Source organism: Penicillium brevicompactum (assembly GCF_028827555.1).
Source record: "Penicillium brevicompactum strain IBT 35665 chromosome Unknown utg000005l_segment0_segment0, whole genome shotgun sequence".
In the NCBI taxonomy this organism is placed as follows: Eukaryota; Fungi; Ascomycota; class Eurotiomycetes; order Eurotiales; family Aspergillaceae; genus Penicillium; species Penicillium brevicompactum.
In genome coordinates this window covers 1730063-1746288 of record NW_026623208.1, presented here as the reverse complement: position 1 = coordinate 1746288, position 16226 = coordinate 1730063, and the positions used below count along the sequence as shown (strand labels likewise).

The window sequence follows — 16226 nt, the reverse complement described above, 5'->3', positions numbered from 1 at the left end:
TCATCACATCATCTCCCTAGTCTCGGTAAGAAACGCTAAAGATCTTGTAGCCACTGGTGGAGCCAGCCTGACTACCTCTGACACTCAAAACACCCTGGCCATTGATATCAATGTACTGTTGTCGCTCCACAAATTGCAGAGTATAGCCAAGGCCTGCTCCCAGGAAGGAAACACGGACTTGCGCAGCACTCGAACCCTGGTCCTTAGGGAGCAGGGAACCATTCGAGCCAATCCAACGACCATCCAATGCACTTGAAATCGTAAAGACTTGACTTTCCTCGTCGTTGTTGTAATGTATGACCCAACGTTGAGATTTAGCATTGTGTTGAGAGGTTGCCCGGCTGCTCGTGAGTGTGTTTCCTTTACCGGTATTGGTAATGGCCAGACCATCTTTCTCAAAGACCAAGTATCGTCCCTCGGTGAGATAGCCAACCACTTCTTTATAACCCTCTTCAAACCACAACGAGTTGCTGTCCGCGGTGTTATCTTGTTCGCCGTAAGGAACTGGAGGCCTTGTTTCGGCATGGCGCGATTGGCAGTTTGAGGTCCCAACGTATTCACCCTTCGAGTTGGTGTCGGGTGTATCTGCTTCAGGGATCTGAGGTAAAGAGTAGTCTGGGTGATCGAAGTCAAACGCGTTGACAAGGTTAGACATGTGCTTGCGCCTCCATGAAACCATCTGATCAGTTTTGATATTACTGTACCCCCGGGCTGTCAGCCACTCTTCGACGAATAGGATCTGGGAATTGTGATCCGCTCTCTCGGTAAAAACGCGGTTTCCTCGCGTCCATGGGGAGATCATGTAAAAGGGTACTCGGAAGCCCGGACCGACAAAAATGTCCGAGAATAGGCCCAGAGGATCTTCCATCCAGTCACCAGGGGTGTCTCTCGGCGAATGGAACGGGGTGACATGGTCGCCGAAGCCACCTGTCTCATCATAGCTGATCATCAAAAGAGTCGAATTGTATCTGGGGCTGTTGGTAACCGCGTCGACAACCTTCTTCTGGAGCCAAGCTCCATCTTTAGGCATGTATGGTGGGTGCTCGGAAAGCTCAGCTGGGCCGACGATGAAGCTGACTTCAGGCAATGTGCCGTTGGCAGCAGCTTGGTAGAAGGCATCAAGGCCAAGGAATGACGTGCCCTTTTTGGCGAGAGGGCTGTCCTTTGATGCTTTTTGGAACTGCTCAAACCAAGCCAGAGGGTTGTCATCGAAGTTGTTTTTGTCTTGGTATAGTTGCCATGAAACTCCAGCTTCTTCGTAGAAGTCATAGACTGTCTTCCACTTGAGTGGGTAGCAGTTAATACCGTTATCGTCGCAGCCTGTTTACCTTGATGAGTGGGAGATTCTTTGATGTGGGGGTAAAACAACGAAAGAGAATAGAATGGGGGTACGCACCAGGAACCTCGTTGTTGTCGATGTACACACCTCCCTCGTCTTTGCTCTGAGGGCTACCAGGTACGTTGATCGAGCCGCTGACCAACGTGACTCGGTTGGGGTTTGTAGCTGTGATTTGACTTTCCTATTTCAGTCAGCTCAAGGCTTCGATTGAAGTCGGATCTGTTTACTCACTTGATACATGTCTCCCGCCGTCCAACCCTCTGCAATCGCATATTGCACGGGAATATCTTGTCTCTTCAAGTAACCCCAACTCCAAGGGGTATTTTTGGTGACCCAGTGGTTGTTTGAGCCGTTGTTAAGAGACTGCTGATTCTCTTTGTAGCCATTACTTCCCGCGGTCAGACACTGGATAGCATCGTGCCAGTCTCCACCCTCTTGGCCCAAATACCAAGGCAGCAAAGACTTGGTCTTATTGGACTGGGCGGGCTCGACTACTCTAGCGGACCGTCAATAATCCTCTCATGCGCGGATCCCGTCTCTCACTTACTGGTGCCAAACCGAGTTGCCGTCGGGGTTGACTTGGACATTGGGATCATTGAACCCCCGGACTCCAGCCATTGTTCCGAAATACTTGGATACAATCAGCATGATCTCAATCACCAGTACCACCGGAGAGCACATACAGTATCCCATGACCGATTCTCCTGCATGAAAATGACTACATGCTCGATGTCCTTCAAAGATCCAGCAGCTGCGGGGCTGACACCCAAAAGCACCGCCAAAGCGATACTCGAGAGCGAAAGAATAGCCATAATTGTCGGTTACTCCTGTATACGAGAGGACAAAAACCAGGACGACTGTACTACTTATGTCCCCATCCGATCCAATCTGAGACTTTCCCGGTTTGTTACATCGGCAAAGTACCCAACCCACTCTTGCATGAAAGCTACATGTAGAAGAGAAGCAGTCGGAGGTGATCGGAGCGCAGGGATAGGCTACATGTCGATAAAATGGGAGCACGTTCAGTCGCGAGATATTCGCGTTGTCCAATCTGATATGCAGGAAGATCCACGTGTAGATCAACGCGCTTCAACCCGTCGACTTTCGGTACCTGAGGACCCCCAATATTGACATCGCCCATTTCTGTGTTACAACGCTTCTTCAACTATTAATTATACCTTCGCTCTGATTGATTCACAGTGGCACGTGGGTTGCATGCTATTTCTGCAAGGTCGCAATCGAGAGCTTCCCCTTTGGAGCAAGGGTGGGCATGAAGTCATAGCTCGGACGATTTTGTTCTCCGATGTGCTTTACTTGCATCGCACACTTGATATATTGACTTACTGATGATATGCTGTTCAGGTTATTAGTTTGCTCGATCGATCATGGACAGTCAAGCTCGGATTGTCGGCACTTCGAAACAACCCGAGGTTCGGCCGGTGTCCAAACCGCGACGGCCATGGCCGCTAGTGGGATGTTTATTGGTCGCATGTCTTCTCGTTGGACTATTTTACTCGATTCAGTTGACTGCAAGCTCCCCAGCTCCATTGAGCATACCAGATCATCAAGAAAAAGATGAGCTTGTCACTCGGCCACAGATCGAACTTCACCCGAAGCACCATATCCACCGTGCACCGGTTACACAGTATCTCAACTGGCGAGTGACTTCAGACTATCGCCGGCCAGATGGAGTCTTGAAGCGAGTCTGCCTCATAAATGGTAAGTGCGCCGATAATTAGCCTAACCATTGTCGTTCTGACGGAAGAATCTTGATCTAGGTTTGTTTCCGGGACCCACGATTGAGGCAAGATCTGGTGATACAATAATGATCAATGTCACAAATAATCTACCAGAAGAGTCAATCGCTCTTCATTGGCACGGTCTCTCTGTTACGAGTATGAATCTCCCACGGACTTCGAATGAGGCGGACTAATATGTTGTGTAGACGCCATGGATGGGGCGGCTGGTGTTTCCCAATGCCCAATCACACCAGGTGGACATTTTGTTTACAACCTGACAATTCATTTTGAACAGAGTGGTACCTTTTGGTATCATGCTCACTCTGGCGTCTCACGGGCAGATGGCCTCTATGGTGGACTGGTAGTCCATCCTCCGACTTCTACATCGAGCGTTCGAGGCCTATTTCCCGGGGCCCGTAAAGAGATTTACCATCACTCTTATGAAAAAGATATGTTGCTCCTCATCGGAGATTGGTACCATCGACCCGCGAGAGAAGTTCTAGATTGGTACACAGATCCCGGGAACTTTGGAAATGAGGTGAGAAAGAAGGCAGATGCAAAGAAGATCCTGGATGAAGAGCTAACAGAAATTCCAGCCTGTTCCTGACTCTTTGTTAATCAACGGAGTAGGACATTTCAATTGTACGATGGCAGTTCCTGCGAGGCCAGTCAACTGTATATCTCAGTCGACCAAGCAATCTTTCCTTGGTCTAGATACTCCAAATAACTTTCGAATTCGTGTGATAAACACGGGGTGGGTCATCATATCATAGAAGCCCGGCGAGGTATTGGCTAATGATCATTTTGCAGAGCACTCGCTGGTCTTGATCTTTCTTTTGATCAACATGCGGTTGATTTGATCCAAATAGACAGCGTTGATGTACAGCGCCCAAAAGAAAGGGATACAAATTCTCTCGGTACTCTTTACCCTGGACAGCGCATGGATTTTGTCCTCATGTCAATTCAAGGCCCTCGGGATCAAGCTTCCATGACAGTGCACTTGAATCAAGAGTATCTGAGCCATTGCCCATCAGAGGTATACAATTTACTGATGCTGCATCAGATGCTTCAAATACGCCAATCCGGCATTGACTCCAGATCAAACATTTTCTCTCGACCTCGTTCCGAACTCTTCATCAAATGTTACAACAGACTGTCCATCCAGCATCAATCATCTCGATATCCAAAAGGTACCATCTACCCACTCAGTGCTTGAGCGTCTTCCTCCCACTGCACAGCAAACACACGTTGTATACACCAAGATCCAAAAGATGGCTCGGTATTCAAATAAGCCGTTTGGCTACTTCAACCAAACAACATGGAAACCCCAAAAAGACCCACCAAGTCCATTGTTATACCTACCCCGAAGCAAGTGGGATAAAAATCAACTATCCATCTCCACGGGCCCCGCTCCTGTATGGGTCGATCTCGTCATCAACAATCTAGACGAAGGGTCTCATCCATTTCACCTAGTAAGACAGGCCCGTCACCCCGGGGCCGCAATACCCTGTTATTAATCGCAGATTCCACAGCACGGCCACAGCTTCTATATCCTAGCAACTCACCAATCCGAATATGGCTGGGGCTCGTACAATCCGTTTGTGGACAAAGTTCCACCCCATCTCGCACAAAGCCCTCGTCGCGATACTACCACAGGCCTATATGACCTACCCAAGGCCGCTTTGCGCGACACTGTACAGATTCCCAGTCGTGGCTATGCGGTGATTCGCTTTAAGGCGGATAATCCTGGAGTGTGGCTTTTGCATTGCCATATTCTATGGCATTCCGTGACCGGTATGGCAATGTTGATTGATGTGCAAGGTGATCCAGCTGGTCTGGCTGCACATAGTGCCCCGTCGTCCAACGATGGGAGCTCGATGTGTACGACAGTCTGATTTGTATGTAATTTCTAGCTTGGGAATCTCATCTATTAGCGTAAGAAGTCAAGGCATGAGAGCAACCTTGACAGAGCCATCCACACAAAATGAGAACTAAGCCATGAACACAAGGGCAGCCCCCAGAGCCATCGCAAGAGCAGAAACACCAAGCGGTGCATTAATACCATCCCAAGACACCCTTGAACCCACTCTGCCAGCAGCATTCGGCGTAGATGTCGATGTCGCAGCGGCAGTAGCAGCCGATGCATCTGTAGCAGTAGAATCCGATTCCCGATCCGACTGATGCCACACAAGTGTGATCATAGCCATGTACGAAACAGCAGTGAACGACGCAAGAGCCGAGGTATGAGTTTCGACGTCAGTACGAGTAACAAATTCAGCCACCTCCGAGGTATACGGGATTGTTTTGGTAGTCGTGGCATCCGTTGATACAGAATAAGTAACAAATTCAGATATGCTTTCCACATAGACCCCGACCCCGCAGCCAGAAGTAGGCTTGAAGTCTTTCAGGGTAGAATAACATGCGCCTCCGGCGTCGGGGGTCATTGAGCTATTTCGGTTATTACGAAATTCATATTCAAGCCAGGATCTGTATGGAAGAGTAAAGTAATCTTACCTCGGACAGCATAACGCCATACTCTGGCCAGGTTCCAGTCCATAGGATAACATTGCCTGTGGCATCCGCCAATTAGGATAATCCGGTGAATCCGTGGGCAACGAGGTGCCTGACGAAGTAGATGGGTTATCGTCGTCGGGAGAGGCGCTTCCGACGGTGGCCCAGCCGGAGGGACAGTGGAGACCTGGTGAGTAGTATTCGCCGTAGCCGATCCATTCAGCAAAGTTGTATGAAGTGACTGGCGTGGCGGTTGTGGTAGGAAAGCAGGAATCGGCGATGGTCTGAACACATTGGGTTCCGTATGCCCAATTGGCAAATCCCTCGCTCATTGACACGAGGCCTACGAAAGGCTCTTTGGTACAGCCAGTTGGCTGGACAAAAGTTGTTGTTAGAGGACCGATGTTCTGGAAGGTCCATGCTCCATCGGGGATTGAGACGCTATTGAGCATGTTGTCGAAAGGTATTAGATTTCGCTTGGTAGACAAAAGGATATTGGGAATTCTCTGTCTTATTTACAAAAAGCAGGACAGAAGAAAAAAGGAAGAAAATGGCACCGAGGGCCGTCGGCGTAAAAACGAGGGAATGCACTCTAACGGCTAGGGCATCCGAATGAGGCTTAAAGTAGTTTGGGCTGTGGGTATAAAATCTCCTCGGGGCCTCTCGTCAAATACTAAACGTCTTGGCAGGGAACGATGCATGCTAGCGTTGTAACAAAATTTGCTCGGACCGAGTTCCAGACGCCTTTTCCTACTGGGAGATTAGATTAACAGATTTGCAGATCCATGTTGGCCCCCGGCCCCAAGTGGGTAACGGGAGATGCAGGGTCTTCCGAGGTTGTAGCCCTATGATCAACTATTGAATCAAATTAAAATAACTCGAGGTGAAGATATTCAATATTCATGTCAGGTCCGTAGGAATAGGTCCATAGGGAGTGCATATTCAATGTTGCATCCAATATCGTTAACGCCATTGAAGCCTCAAACGAAAGGTGACAGGTGGAATGTTCAAAGTGAGTTCGCATGTAAGAGCTATCGAAAATGCAAGATCAAAGAATGAAAGACCTCTTTGCTCGGGGGTATACTGATACATAGGTGTTTACGAGGTGGCAGCCCACTCGACAACTTCCAAGGCGCACATGACCAGCACGAGGGTGGAAGGTAGAATCCTGATGGGAACGTGTTAGCCAAGACATACAGAAAATTGAGTATCCCTTAAATCGGGTAAGGGGGACGTACCAGACCACATAGCTCTGGAACAATAGCTTCGACATGGCGCCCACAAACACGTTGTTGATCTGGCAGATCTGCGCCAGTTGCAGAGCCGACGGCGCGCCTGTGAGCAAGAAGCAGACGATCACGAAGATGGGGTCGTCGAGAATGCTGATGGGCACATACTTGGCCATGAGAGCCAACAAAGGTGCCATGATTATAGTCGGGAGCAACATACGCGCAACCAGTGAAGCGATGATCAACTTGCGCTCCTCGTTGGGATGCTCAATATCGACCAAGGCCTCCTTCGGGATAGTGTTGCGCGCAAGGTTAGCGCCCAGCACGACCAGGATCAGCGGCACGGCAACCTGTCCGTTCTGGTCGATCGCGCGGGTCACAGAGTTGCGGACGAAGGTACCGTCATCGAAGAACAGCCGCTGAAGATTGGGGACTGAGGCAATGACAATTGATACCAGCATTGCCCACAGGGGGTGGGTTCATAAAGTCCCATAAACCATTGCAGAAGCGACCCAACGCGCCTGTGGTCGCGGCAAGACCTTTCTGCACCTTTGTAGGGAGGCGCGCATGCAGTGCCTTGACTTTCTTTTCGCGACAGCGGCTGAGACGGTCGCGCGACTTGCGAAGGGATGACTTGAAGCGCTGGAAACGAGTCTGTTCTGCTTCCTGAACTTCCCGGGCAGTGCCCTCTACATCGGGGAACTGGTGAATATCGCCCTGGGTGCTTTGGCGCGGCAGGAAGGGTCCGGTGGGAGGCGGTCCGATTACCGAGGGGGTATCGTCTGAGTCTGGGTAGTCGGAGGCGGCGGAGAGCTTGGTATAGGAATATGTACGCGTAGAGACGGGGGTTTGATCGCCAGATTGGAAGCGATCACTGTCGGTATGATGTGCGCGATGCAGGTCCTCTGAGCTGCGCGTGCGGACGAGGGGCTCGTCTGGGTCTGTCTGGTCTGGGTTGTCGCTGTACCGAGCTTGGCCCTGTTCGATGATGGACTGGCCAGTCTCATCGCGCTCCGCCTCTTCCAAGTATCGTTCCTTGGGCGCTAGGAGGACGTGGTATCCCCAGCTCCAGCGCACGAGTTGACCCAGCTGCTGGAAGATAAGGAGATAGAGGATTCCACGCGCGGCGACTTCGTCATCGTTATCGTTAGGGATCCGGTCCCAGTGTAGACCTTTGAGGGTTTGCGACAGCGACACGACGAGCGAAATGGGGAGGGAGTTCGAGTTGCCAAAGACCTGTCAAGTGAATTCGGCGTTAGAACCAATCGCTGGTAGATAAGGACTATCACATACCGCCATGGCAGCCACGAAGTTGGACTGGCGCTTCTTGAAGCGGCAACATTTTGTGACGACGAAGGAACAGAAGTATGATACAAAGGTCTGGACGATAAAGATAACAGGGATGATCGCCAGATCCGTCAGCTTTTCAGCAGTCAACTGAGAGCCCAATTTTGTGAAGACTGTCGCGAGAAGTCAGCTATACCAATCTGGGGAAAGATCTGCCCAGTTCCCGAGCTGCAAGAAAAAGGGATTCATACTCAAACAGGGCGTGAACAAAGTCACGTTGAGATTCGCCACCAGCTTCTGAGCATCGGCGTCGAACATGCCCGTACGGGCGGCAATGTAGCCAGGCAGACTGACGCAGACGACCTCCAGCACAGCCTCGAAGACCAGCAAGACTAAGTGAAGGAATGGCGGGTGGCTCTCATGGGCGCTTGCCATGAAGGAGCGGTTGATGCCCATAGGGGCTTGGGCGTTGACATTTTGAAATGACCGAGTGTTAAAAATGGCCATCAGTGAGCAATGGAGGTTTCTGTACAGAAGAACCCGGAGATGGTGAAGGAAGGAGGAAGGACATGGGGGGGGTTTGGCACGTTGATAGTTCCTTGGATCTCAAGTGTCGCCTTATCTCCACAGTGGCTACCCATGCCTTGGCTGCATTCATACATCTCCCTTACGACTTGATACATTCAGCTTCTACACCGTCAATTCACATTCAAGGAATATCAAATTACACCTATTGTATGCATTGTTCCAGTATTGTGTTGCATGAACAAAATACAACCAAAACAAGGCTATCCAAGATTCTCGCAGTGACGCGTTTCGGTGATATCACGCCAAGCCCATAGCTCAACTAGCCCAATTAGGAACTTATATACTCCCAAGGTTCCCTCTCCTATGATTTCCCACGTTAGAGGCTAATTTCTTCTTGATCATGTTGAAATTGATAGTAATTAAGATATTTTCAAGGCCTGCAATGGTCATTGGTATATTACAAAAAGAAGACAGCAAAGGTTAAGTTGTTCGGTTGATGCAGGAGGCTGTGCAACTTCATGTGCCTCACGCGTCACCCACAGAACCCAACTTCTCTCCAACCTTGATGCGCTGTCCCTTTTCAATATTCCAAGTCCAGCCATCGTTTGGTGCATCGTCCGGCCAGCCGGCATCGACAGACTTACGGGTTCCCAGGGGAGCTTCGAACACGAGCACAATGGAGCTGCCGAGCTGGAATCCACCCATCTCCTCTCCGCGCTGTAGGGGGTGTCCGCCAAGGGTGCGGCTAGCGTGGCGATAAGTCGCCTCGACAAATCCGGGATATTGTTCACCCCGCTTGGAAGCCAAGGCCGCTGCCAAGTCCGCCGCGGTATCCGTCAAAAGGCTATTTGTGCGTAGTTCCGAGTCAAAGTTGATTTTGATCGAGCCTACGTTGGTAGCTCCGACCGGTGTGTAACTGAAGAATCCCCATCGCCACCGCCCGAGGAGGGCCACTCGCTCGTTGAGCGTGAACAATCCGGGTAGGTGCTTCTGGAGGTATGGCGACACAGAGTACAGCTCGCCGGCGAAGTGGCGACGGCTCTCAACCACCCAGGGAGCTGGGGAGTGGAAGCGATGGTAGTCACCTGGGGCAAGGTAGATAACGACGTAGAACAAGGCATGGTTGGCCGCGGTTTTGGGTGCGTACCACGGTGTTCCATCGCCGCGAGCAAGCTCTTCCTGCACCTGGATTTCCGAGGTAGCCTTGGATGCAGTTGAGGCATCCAATGACGCAGGGCGTTTGGGCGCATCGGTCTCACCTGAGAGTAGAGTTGGAAGTGTGTATGAAATGCCGTTCATACGCGCAAACTCCTCGTGAGCAGACATATTCTCAACATCCTTTTGTGTTTCCGCCTCGCCCTTGTCAGCCAGCCGGTTAGAGTGATCGGCGTTTTCAGGCGTGGCAGAGCCCAGCAGCGCATCCAGACTGTATGTCATTCCCTTGACCTGCTCGACCTCACCCCGTTCAATCGTACCGAATTGCAGGATTCGACCGTCGGAGGGTGCCAGGAGTGCGTGCGGGTTGGGGTCCAGTGGTCGGACGCCGGGTTTCAGTTTGCGATAGAAGAATGCGGCCAGGTTGGGGTACGTGTGCAGGTCGGGCTCAGCTACCTCCTCAAGGTTGACGCCGAAGACCCAAGAGTAGAGCTTGAATCCAGGCACGCGGAAGTAGTAAGGCAGTTCGATTTCGTTGAAGCGACCCCACACTCGCGACATGGCTTTCAGGGGCAGAGTAGACATGATCTGGACGTGCCAGGGACCAGAGAGCGAGATCCTTGGACGGCGAGGGGGTCGTGTGCCCTCCTCCCATTCATCTCCGGCGGCCTCGCGGGCTAGGCGATCACGCTCCGCACGCTGTGACTTGTAGAAACTCAGCAGGCCTAGCAGGCCGATACCCAGTCCGACGGGAATGGGGTACCATTCGACTTTGGTGTTGCGCAGGGCAAAGCGCAACCGCGAGCCGAATCCACCTCTGTTGTGTTCATTGCTTTCATGGTTGTCCTTGTTGTATTGACGCCATGATTTGGACGAAAAATGGCGCAGACTGGGACGGCGAGCGGTGGCCCGGAACGAGAGAACCTCCATCGACGCAGCCACTGTCCGAGGGCAAGCAGGAGGACAGCGAAGCAACGTAGGAGTAGTAAAGAGGCGCTTGGCCATAATGTTTAAACCATCGGCCTGGAGACGCTAAATCGACCCCTAAGCTTTGAGCGTTTTTTTCCGAAATGGGGAATTGACTTGCTACCGACTGACCGCCTGGCAGAATGGCACGTGGGGATGCGCTTCATTTCGAAGCTCATTCGACTTCTTGCTTCTTCACTTGTTTACCTTGCTTGTTTTGTTTTGACATTTAAGATCTCTCCTGTTACTTGTGCCTCAATTGTTTTGCATTGGCCGTCTTCACTGTCCTATGGGTACACCGAACCCCGCGTCCAACGCTTATCGGTTGATGCCAGATTTCAAGATCTAGATCGAGTCTACAGCTATCCTTGCCCGAAACATTGATGTGGTGATTTGCCTATCAAATTGCTACCCACCTTTTATCCCGGAGATTCGACATCCTCGGAGAGTACGGCATTGTACGCCCTTGTGAAGGTTGCACATTCCTCGATAACGCAATCCAGCGTCGACAACGCGCCAGTGCTTTGATAACAGCCCTTGCAAATTTGTGCATATCTGAACAATTAGGCGTAATACACTACGCACGCTTTAACCCAATCCGCGATAAATATCATCTCTTGCCGCCAACGTCAATGGAGGCCTCATCGCTACCTCAATCCAGGGTGGGAGGCCCAGGCGATGTTATCACCATTCATATACTATGCCAGTCTCTACCACCCCCCAAACGTTTTACTTTGCAGAATGTCTCATTGTCGGCAACTGTTGCTCAGATCAAAGAGCGGATCGAGCAGACGTTCCCAGGGAATCCTCGAGCATCGACTCAGAGACTAATATACCGAGGCAAACCTCTCCGGGCCGAGGACGCAATACTTGGTAACATATTATCGCGAGATGTGGGTTTTATCCCTCATATATCCGGCTGCAAACATTCTAATCCAACTCTACTATGCAGGACTTTACAAGCAGTGACAGCATCCACCTTGTCCTGCCACCTGAGCCAACCAAAACAGAGAAGCCTCCCGTGGCCTCAGAACCATCGCAGACTTCTTTCATGCCAGAAACACTTTCTCAAGCTCCCCCGCAAGCATCCAGCATTAATGTCCAGTCCGGAGCACGTGCATCGGCAACAACACCAGGCTCATCGTTTGTGCCCGGCTTTTCCAGGCCTTCCAGTGGCACTAACACCCCCTCATACACCGCCATTAACCCTTTCATGAGCAGCTCAACACCAAGTCCATTTCGAACTAGCGTACATTCAGCAAATGCGGAAAATGGAGAGTTGGCTCAGCCTATCCGCACGTTACGCAGTCAAATCGAACGGTTTGAATTACAAGTGGACATGCTGTTCGTACCGTCCATGGATGATATCATTCGCACAAGGACCGAGCTACTTGAGATTCAAGATACGCGCCATGCGAGACGACTGCCTGCTCCCGGCGTCGCCGAACTGGTTGGTCGCATCTTGAACGTTCAACAACGTGCCCGGCTGCTGGATTCTACGATCCTGCAAAGATCTTCCCAAGCGGGGACTCCAGTTGGGCCAGCAGTTCCAGGCTCAAGCAACATCGGCACAGCGAACACTTCCCCTCTTTATATGTTGTCATCACCAAGCGGAGAGCAAAGCATTATCCTCACCCCAAATGCAGTAGCCCCACAATTCCCCACAATACACCCCACAATCCCTTCACACGCAGTGCCCGGCGTTGAACCACTTGCAGAACTGCCAGGCCCCAACGCCGCAGAGGTACAGAATGCTGTGCGTCAAGCGATGCTCAATAGACCAAACAGAGGCAACAACATCGAGCACAACGGCTTAGCACGACACATGCGCCGCATCTGGCTTTTCACACGCCTATGGTTCTTCTGTTACCTGACCAGTGCACCCGGAACTTGGAGACGATATATCTCTGTCACCCTTGCTTTAGTGGTCACATTCTTATCAGAGACGGACATCCCCCAACGGATCTTCCGGTCTGTGATTTCACCCGCTCAGCGTCATCTCGAAGGTCTAGCGCATGCCGGTGGACCCTTGGACCCATCTGCGCACGCAGCGAACAATGCACCTGGAGTCGGTATTTGGGACCAGGTCCGTCGCCTGGAACGCTCTATCGTCCTCCTTCTTGCAAGTTTGGTCCCTGGGCTTGGGGAGCGTCAGGTTCAGGCTCGTCACGCCGCTGAACGGGCACGAGAGGCTGCAGAGCAAGAGCGTATCCGGCAGGAAGAAGAAGCAGCAGCAGCAGCACGAGAACCATCTGAACAACCTGCGCAGAATGAAGAAATTGCGGCTCCCGCTGGTGTAGAAGCCGTGGCTGCAGGTGCTGAGAACCAGCCTGAAAATGTGCCGGCATGATACATTTCTATCAATACACCATTGCATTCAGCTTCTAGCAATGTATTTCTCAAACGCTTTTATGATCCAAATCCCAACGACTTTTAGTCGCGGTGTCAATAAAGCGGACTGTGTCCGCGGTAGTGTGAAACGCCGTTTCCAAAGTATGTAGGTACCTATCTCTTTATCTGGCACACTGTGCCTAGGTCCACGGGTGGTTGATGCACAAGCGAACCTTGGAACTCTTGAACCTTCACCCTGGAGTCAGGGTCAATTCAACAAACACATACCTGGGTACCATACCTATGAATTTTGCACACAGAAAGGGAATGGAATTGGGGAAAGCGCTACCTAGGTCCAGGGATATAGTTCGTAAATATGCACATGGTACCTAGGTATCAAGCAAGCTTATATCTAGATTGATTGAACATTGACCTCGGGACCTCGGGAGTGGCATGAAGTAAGACTAACCATAGAAGCTTGGTAGATAATGTACTGGTTTTAATGCGATGGTAATGGTGGTTCCAAGGTTATCATTTTTCATGGTGGTCATCGTCATCATCATCATCGTCATGTTTAGTGATGGTGGTGGTGTGGTGGTGGTAGTAGTAGTAGTAGTAGTAGTAGTAGTAGTAGTAGTAGTAGTAGCTGTACTAAACGTATGGTTGGTGGTGGTGGTGGTGCTGTAGGATATAGTGCGTGTATTTAAACTCTAAGATGTGCGTGTTGGCAACTGTGCTAGACTAGGTAGCACCGGGTCATGTGACTTTAAATCGACGCCCACCCTACTAATTTGCGTGGCTCGAACCACTGAGGACGTATAAATAACAGGAATCCTACCAGACCATTCCTCTCTTCTCTTTCTCTCCACTTTTCTTTGCCTTTTGGCTCAGATCAAGTGAAGTCCATTTGCTTGTTGGATTAATCTCCGATAATCTCTCTACGGAGAGCTCAGATTATCCCTATAATTGGAACTCGCTTCTAGCCTCTGGGCTTGCTTACGCTAGAAGCACAGTGTCATTGGGCTTACACTACCCCCTTTCGACGCAAACCCTCTTTCTTCATCAATTGTTCGGCTTGCCCGGGCGCTTGGAGAAGATGTAATCATTGTTCCCTCTAGCTAACCTATAGGCCGTATGTCCGTTCATAAGTTCCTTGGCGAGGTCCACGGGTAAACAAACGTGTGTACAATCTGTACAATCAGCAATCAATCCACCTGGGCATAGCTTGGGAGAGCCCCTCTGAGACCATCTGTTATCGCTTTCACATCGTGCATCATGTCTCAGGTCGGAGACGGCTCAACGCCGTACCTATTCGTTAGTGTGTCGTCCCGCTAAATCTATGGAGATCTTATTCTTAAAATCCAAGCAGACCTCCTGGATTAGACTTCTAGTCACCTGTATATTGCATTGTAACCTCTCTTCTGGTATTTATTTGACATCCTGATGCCTTCTATGGCTTCCACTCATGCTGCTTTCGCTGTGGAATGAACCTCCAGAGCTTGGAAGTATTCCAAGGTTCCAAGGTTGTTGACAGGCATCCACGAGGAATTGGATTGCACTCCCTATCCTACAAACCCCGACAGCACGATCCATAGCTTCGAGAGAATTCTCAATTGCCTCGCTTGAGGATGCTGTCCATGACATCTGTCTAACATATCACAACTTAGTCGTAGCTGTAGTCGCCGCAGTCTCCGAAGACGGGCCCATAGGACCCGACTGGAAGTTCTCTTCGCCGTCGAAGTGCCTTCATTTCTCGTATCAGCATCTAATCCATAGTCACAGAGTCGCATCAGTACTCACCAGCCACGCTCAGCACCACCGCTCAAGAAGCTGCAGTCGCCGTTCCCAATGCAATCCCATCCGCCGCCGACTCCACGCCCTCTCCACCGCGGTACCGATCCAGACGAACGAATCAGTGTCGTTCCATTAGCCAGTCGACTCTCCGAAACACTGTCCTTATTACTGTTCGCCGCACTCTCCACACCTCGCCGTCTGAACGTGCTGAGACCAGCCGTGAACACATTGAAATCCTCCTCCGAGCTGTCGTCCGGCATACGGCCCGTCAAGACTCGACCCATGGCAATAAGCGGAGCGGCATGTGCGCAGATCAAGATGGATTTACTGGTTCTTTGCTCTACAGGCAGTGTCTCTTCCAGTGCAGTTATCTCAGCATCGACATCAGCAACAATACCTTCCAAAGCCGTTGCAACACGGTCGTGAAGCTGGGTTATTGTCTCTCCACGGGTAGACGGGATCAACAAAGGCTTCTGGTCCACACTGGCCTGTGAAAGCAGCGTTGGGAAATGCGTTGACATTTCCTCGGTAGTTGGATGCGCTGGATGATCGAAGAAGTCCGTTGCGCCGAACCATTCTCTATATCAGAATGAGTATTGTCCGCGGTGGACATGACCTGGTATCTACTCACCCGAGTCCATTCTCTATCCGCACGTCCAGCTTCGCATGCTGGTCAATGAGACCTAGGCCATCTGCGCTACCTGAGGACTCTCCGGTCTCGTGTATCCTCTTCAATTCCTCAACCGTGGGCTGAATCGTCTGCAAGCAGCGATAGAAAGGACTCGAGTAGACTCGGAATGGCTTGGGGTGGAATTGAGCAGCGGAAACATGCGCTGCCAGCTCATGCGATTGGCGCACGCCATGCGAGGTCAGCGCTGGATCTGCAGGGTTCCCTGTTGGCGTGGGGAATTGGGCCCTGTATGTTCCCGTGCGAAAATCGATGGTCCAGTTGAGCCGGTGCTGCAGCTGTTAGACTAAGTGATCTAAGAGCAGTTCCCTTGAGGACATACCCCATGACGAGTCAGATAGATTGTGTCCAAAGGCATGGCGTATGGATTACTGGACGTTTATCTTTTGGACATTTGTATATGGACTGTTGCGGGGAGCGGGCAGAATCGATACCCATAGCTACGGGCGGTGAGCTGATACCTCGGCCGAGGGATTTTACATGTCTACCGAGGATACGGAGTACTTGAAAGTGAAGCGGACAATATTGCAGACCAGAATCATCTAGCATTGATGTACGAGCGCACCATGTACTCTGAAAGCTATCAAAGTGCGAAACGGGGGTATTTTGTTCACAGCTACATCCAGATTACATTCCCAGGGCCAGCCCAGTATACCAAC

General features: G+C 51.0%; 7 protein-coding genes across 7 annotated transcripts; 2 read left to right on the top strand and 5 right to left on the bottom strand.

Annotated features, from left to right (window-relative positions):
* Positions 1-16: 16 nt before the first annotated feature.
* N7506_006489 (nonhemolytic phospholipases C family protein) lies at positions 17-2151 on the bottom strand (the record flags this gene model as incomplete). The annotated part of the gene is made up of 5 exons (XM_056955782.1): positions 17-1282; positions 1329-1520; positions 1571-1835; positions 1887-1969; positions 2023-2151. 5 exons carry the CDS (start codon positions 2149-2151, stop codon positions 17-19), a joined length of 1935 nt encoding a protein of 644 aa, XP_056810116.1.
* Positions 2152-2724: 573 nt separating this feature from the next.
* N7506_006488 (uncharacterized protein) lies at positions 2725-4973 on the top strand (the record flags this gene model as incomplete). The annotated part of the gene is made up of 7 exons (XM_056955781.1): positions 2725-3058; positions 3118-3234; positions 3285-3616; positions 3675-3832; positions 3889-4089; positions 4142-4550; positions 4602-4973. 7 exons carry the CDS (start codon positions 2725-2727, stop codon positions 4971-4973), a joined length of 1923 nt encoding a protein of 640 aa, XP_056810115.1.
* A 96-nt stretch (positions 4974-5069) lies between these two features.
* Positions 5070-6041, bottom strand: N7506_006487 (uncharacterized protein; the record flags this gene model as incomplete). The annotated part of the gene is made up of 2 exons (XM_056955780.1): positions 5070-5526; positions 5593-6041. 2 exons carry the CDS (start codon positions 6039-6041, stop codon positions 5070-5072), a joined length of 906 nt encoding a protein of 301 aa, XP_056810114.1.
* A 646-nt stretch (positions 6042-6687) lies between these two features.
* Positions 6688-8612, bottom strand: N7506_006486 (Auxin Efflux Carrier superfamily; the record flags this gene model as incomplete). Its single annotated transcript, XM_056955779.1, has 5 exons — positions 6688-6757; positions 6828-7251; positions 7274-8054; positions 8112-8278; positions 8357-8612. The coding sequence occupies 5 exons, from the start codon at positions 8610-8612 to the stop codon at positions 6688-6690; spliced, it is 1698 nt and encodes a 565-aa protein (XP_056810113.1).
* A 546-nt stretch (positions 8613-9158) lies between these two features.
* On the bottom strand, positions 9159-10793 carry N7506_006485 (phosphatidylserine decarboxylase 1; the record flags this gene model as incomplete). Its single annotated transcript, XM_056955778.1, has 1 exon — positions 9159-10793. One exon carries the CDS (start codon positions 10791-10793, stop codon positions 9159-9161), a length of 1635 nt encoding a protein of 544 aa, XP_056810112.1.
* A 593-nt stretch (positions 10794-11386) lies between these two features.
* On the top strand, positions 11387-13104 carry N7506_006484 (uncharacterized protein; the record flags this gene model as incomplete). Its single annotated transcript, XM_056955777.1, has 2 exons — positions 11387-11647; positions 11707-13104. 2 exons carry the CDS (start codon positions 11387-11389, stop codon positions 13102-13104), a joined length of 1659 nt encoding a protein of 552 aa, XP_056810111.1.
* A 1637-nt stretch (positions 13105-14741) lies between these two features.
* N7506_006483 (uncharacterized protein) lies at positions 14742-15925 on the bottom strand (the record flags this gene model as incomplete). The annotated part of the gene is made up of 4 exons (XM_056955776.1): positions 14742-14829; positions 14886-15458; positions 15511-15839; positions 15890-15925. The coding sequence occupies 4 exons, from the start codon at positions 15923-15925 to the stop codon at positions 14742-14744; spliced, it is 1026 nt and encodes a 341-aa protein (XP_056810110.1).
* Positions 15926-16226: the final 301 nt, after the last annotated feature.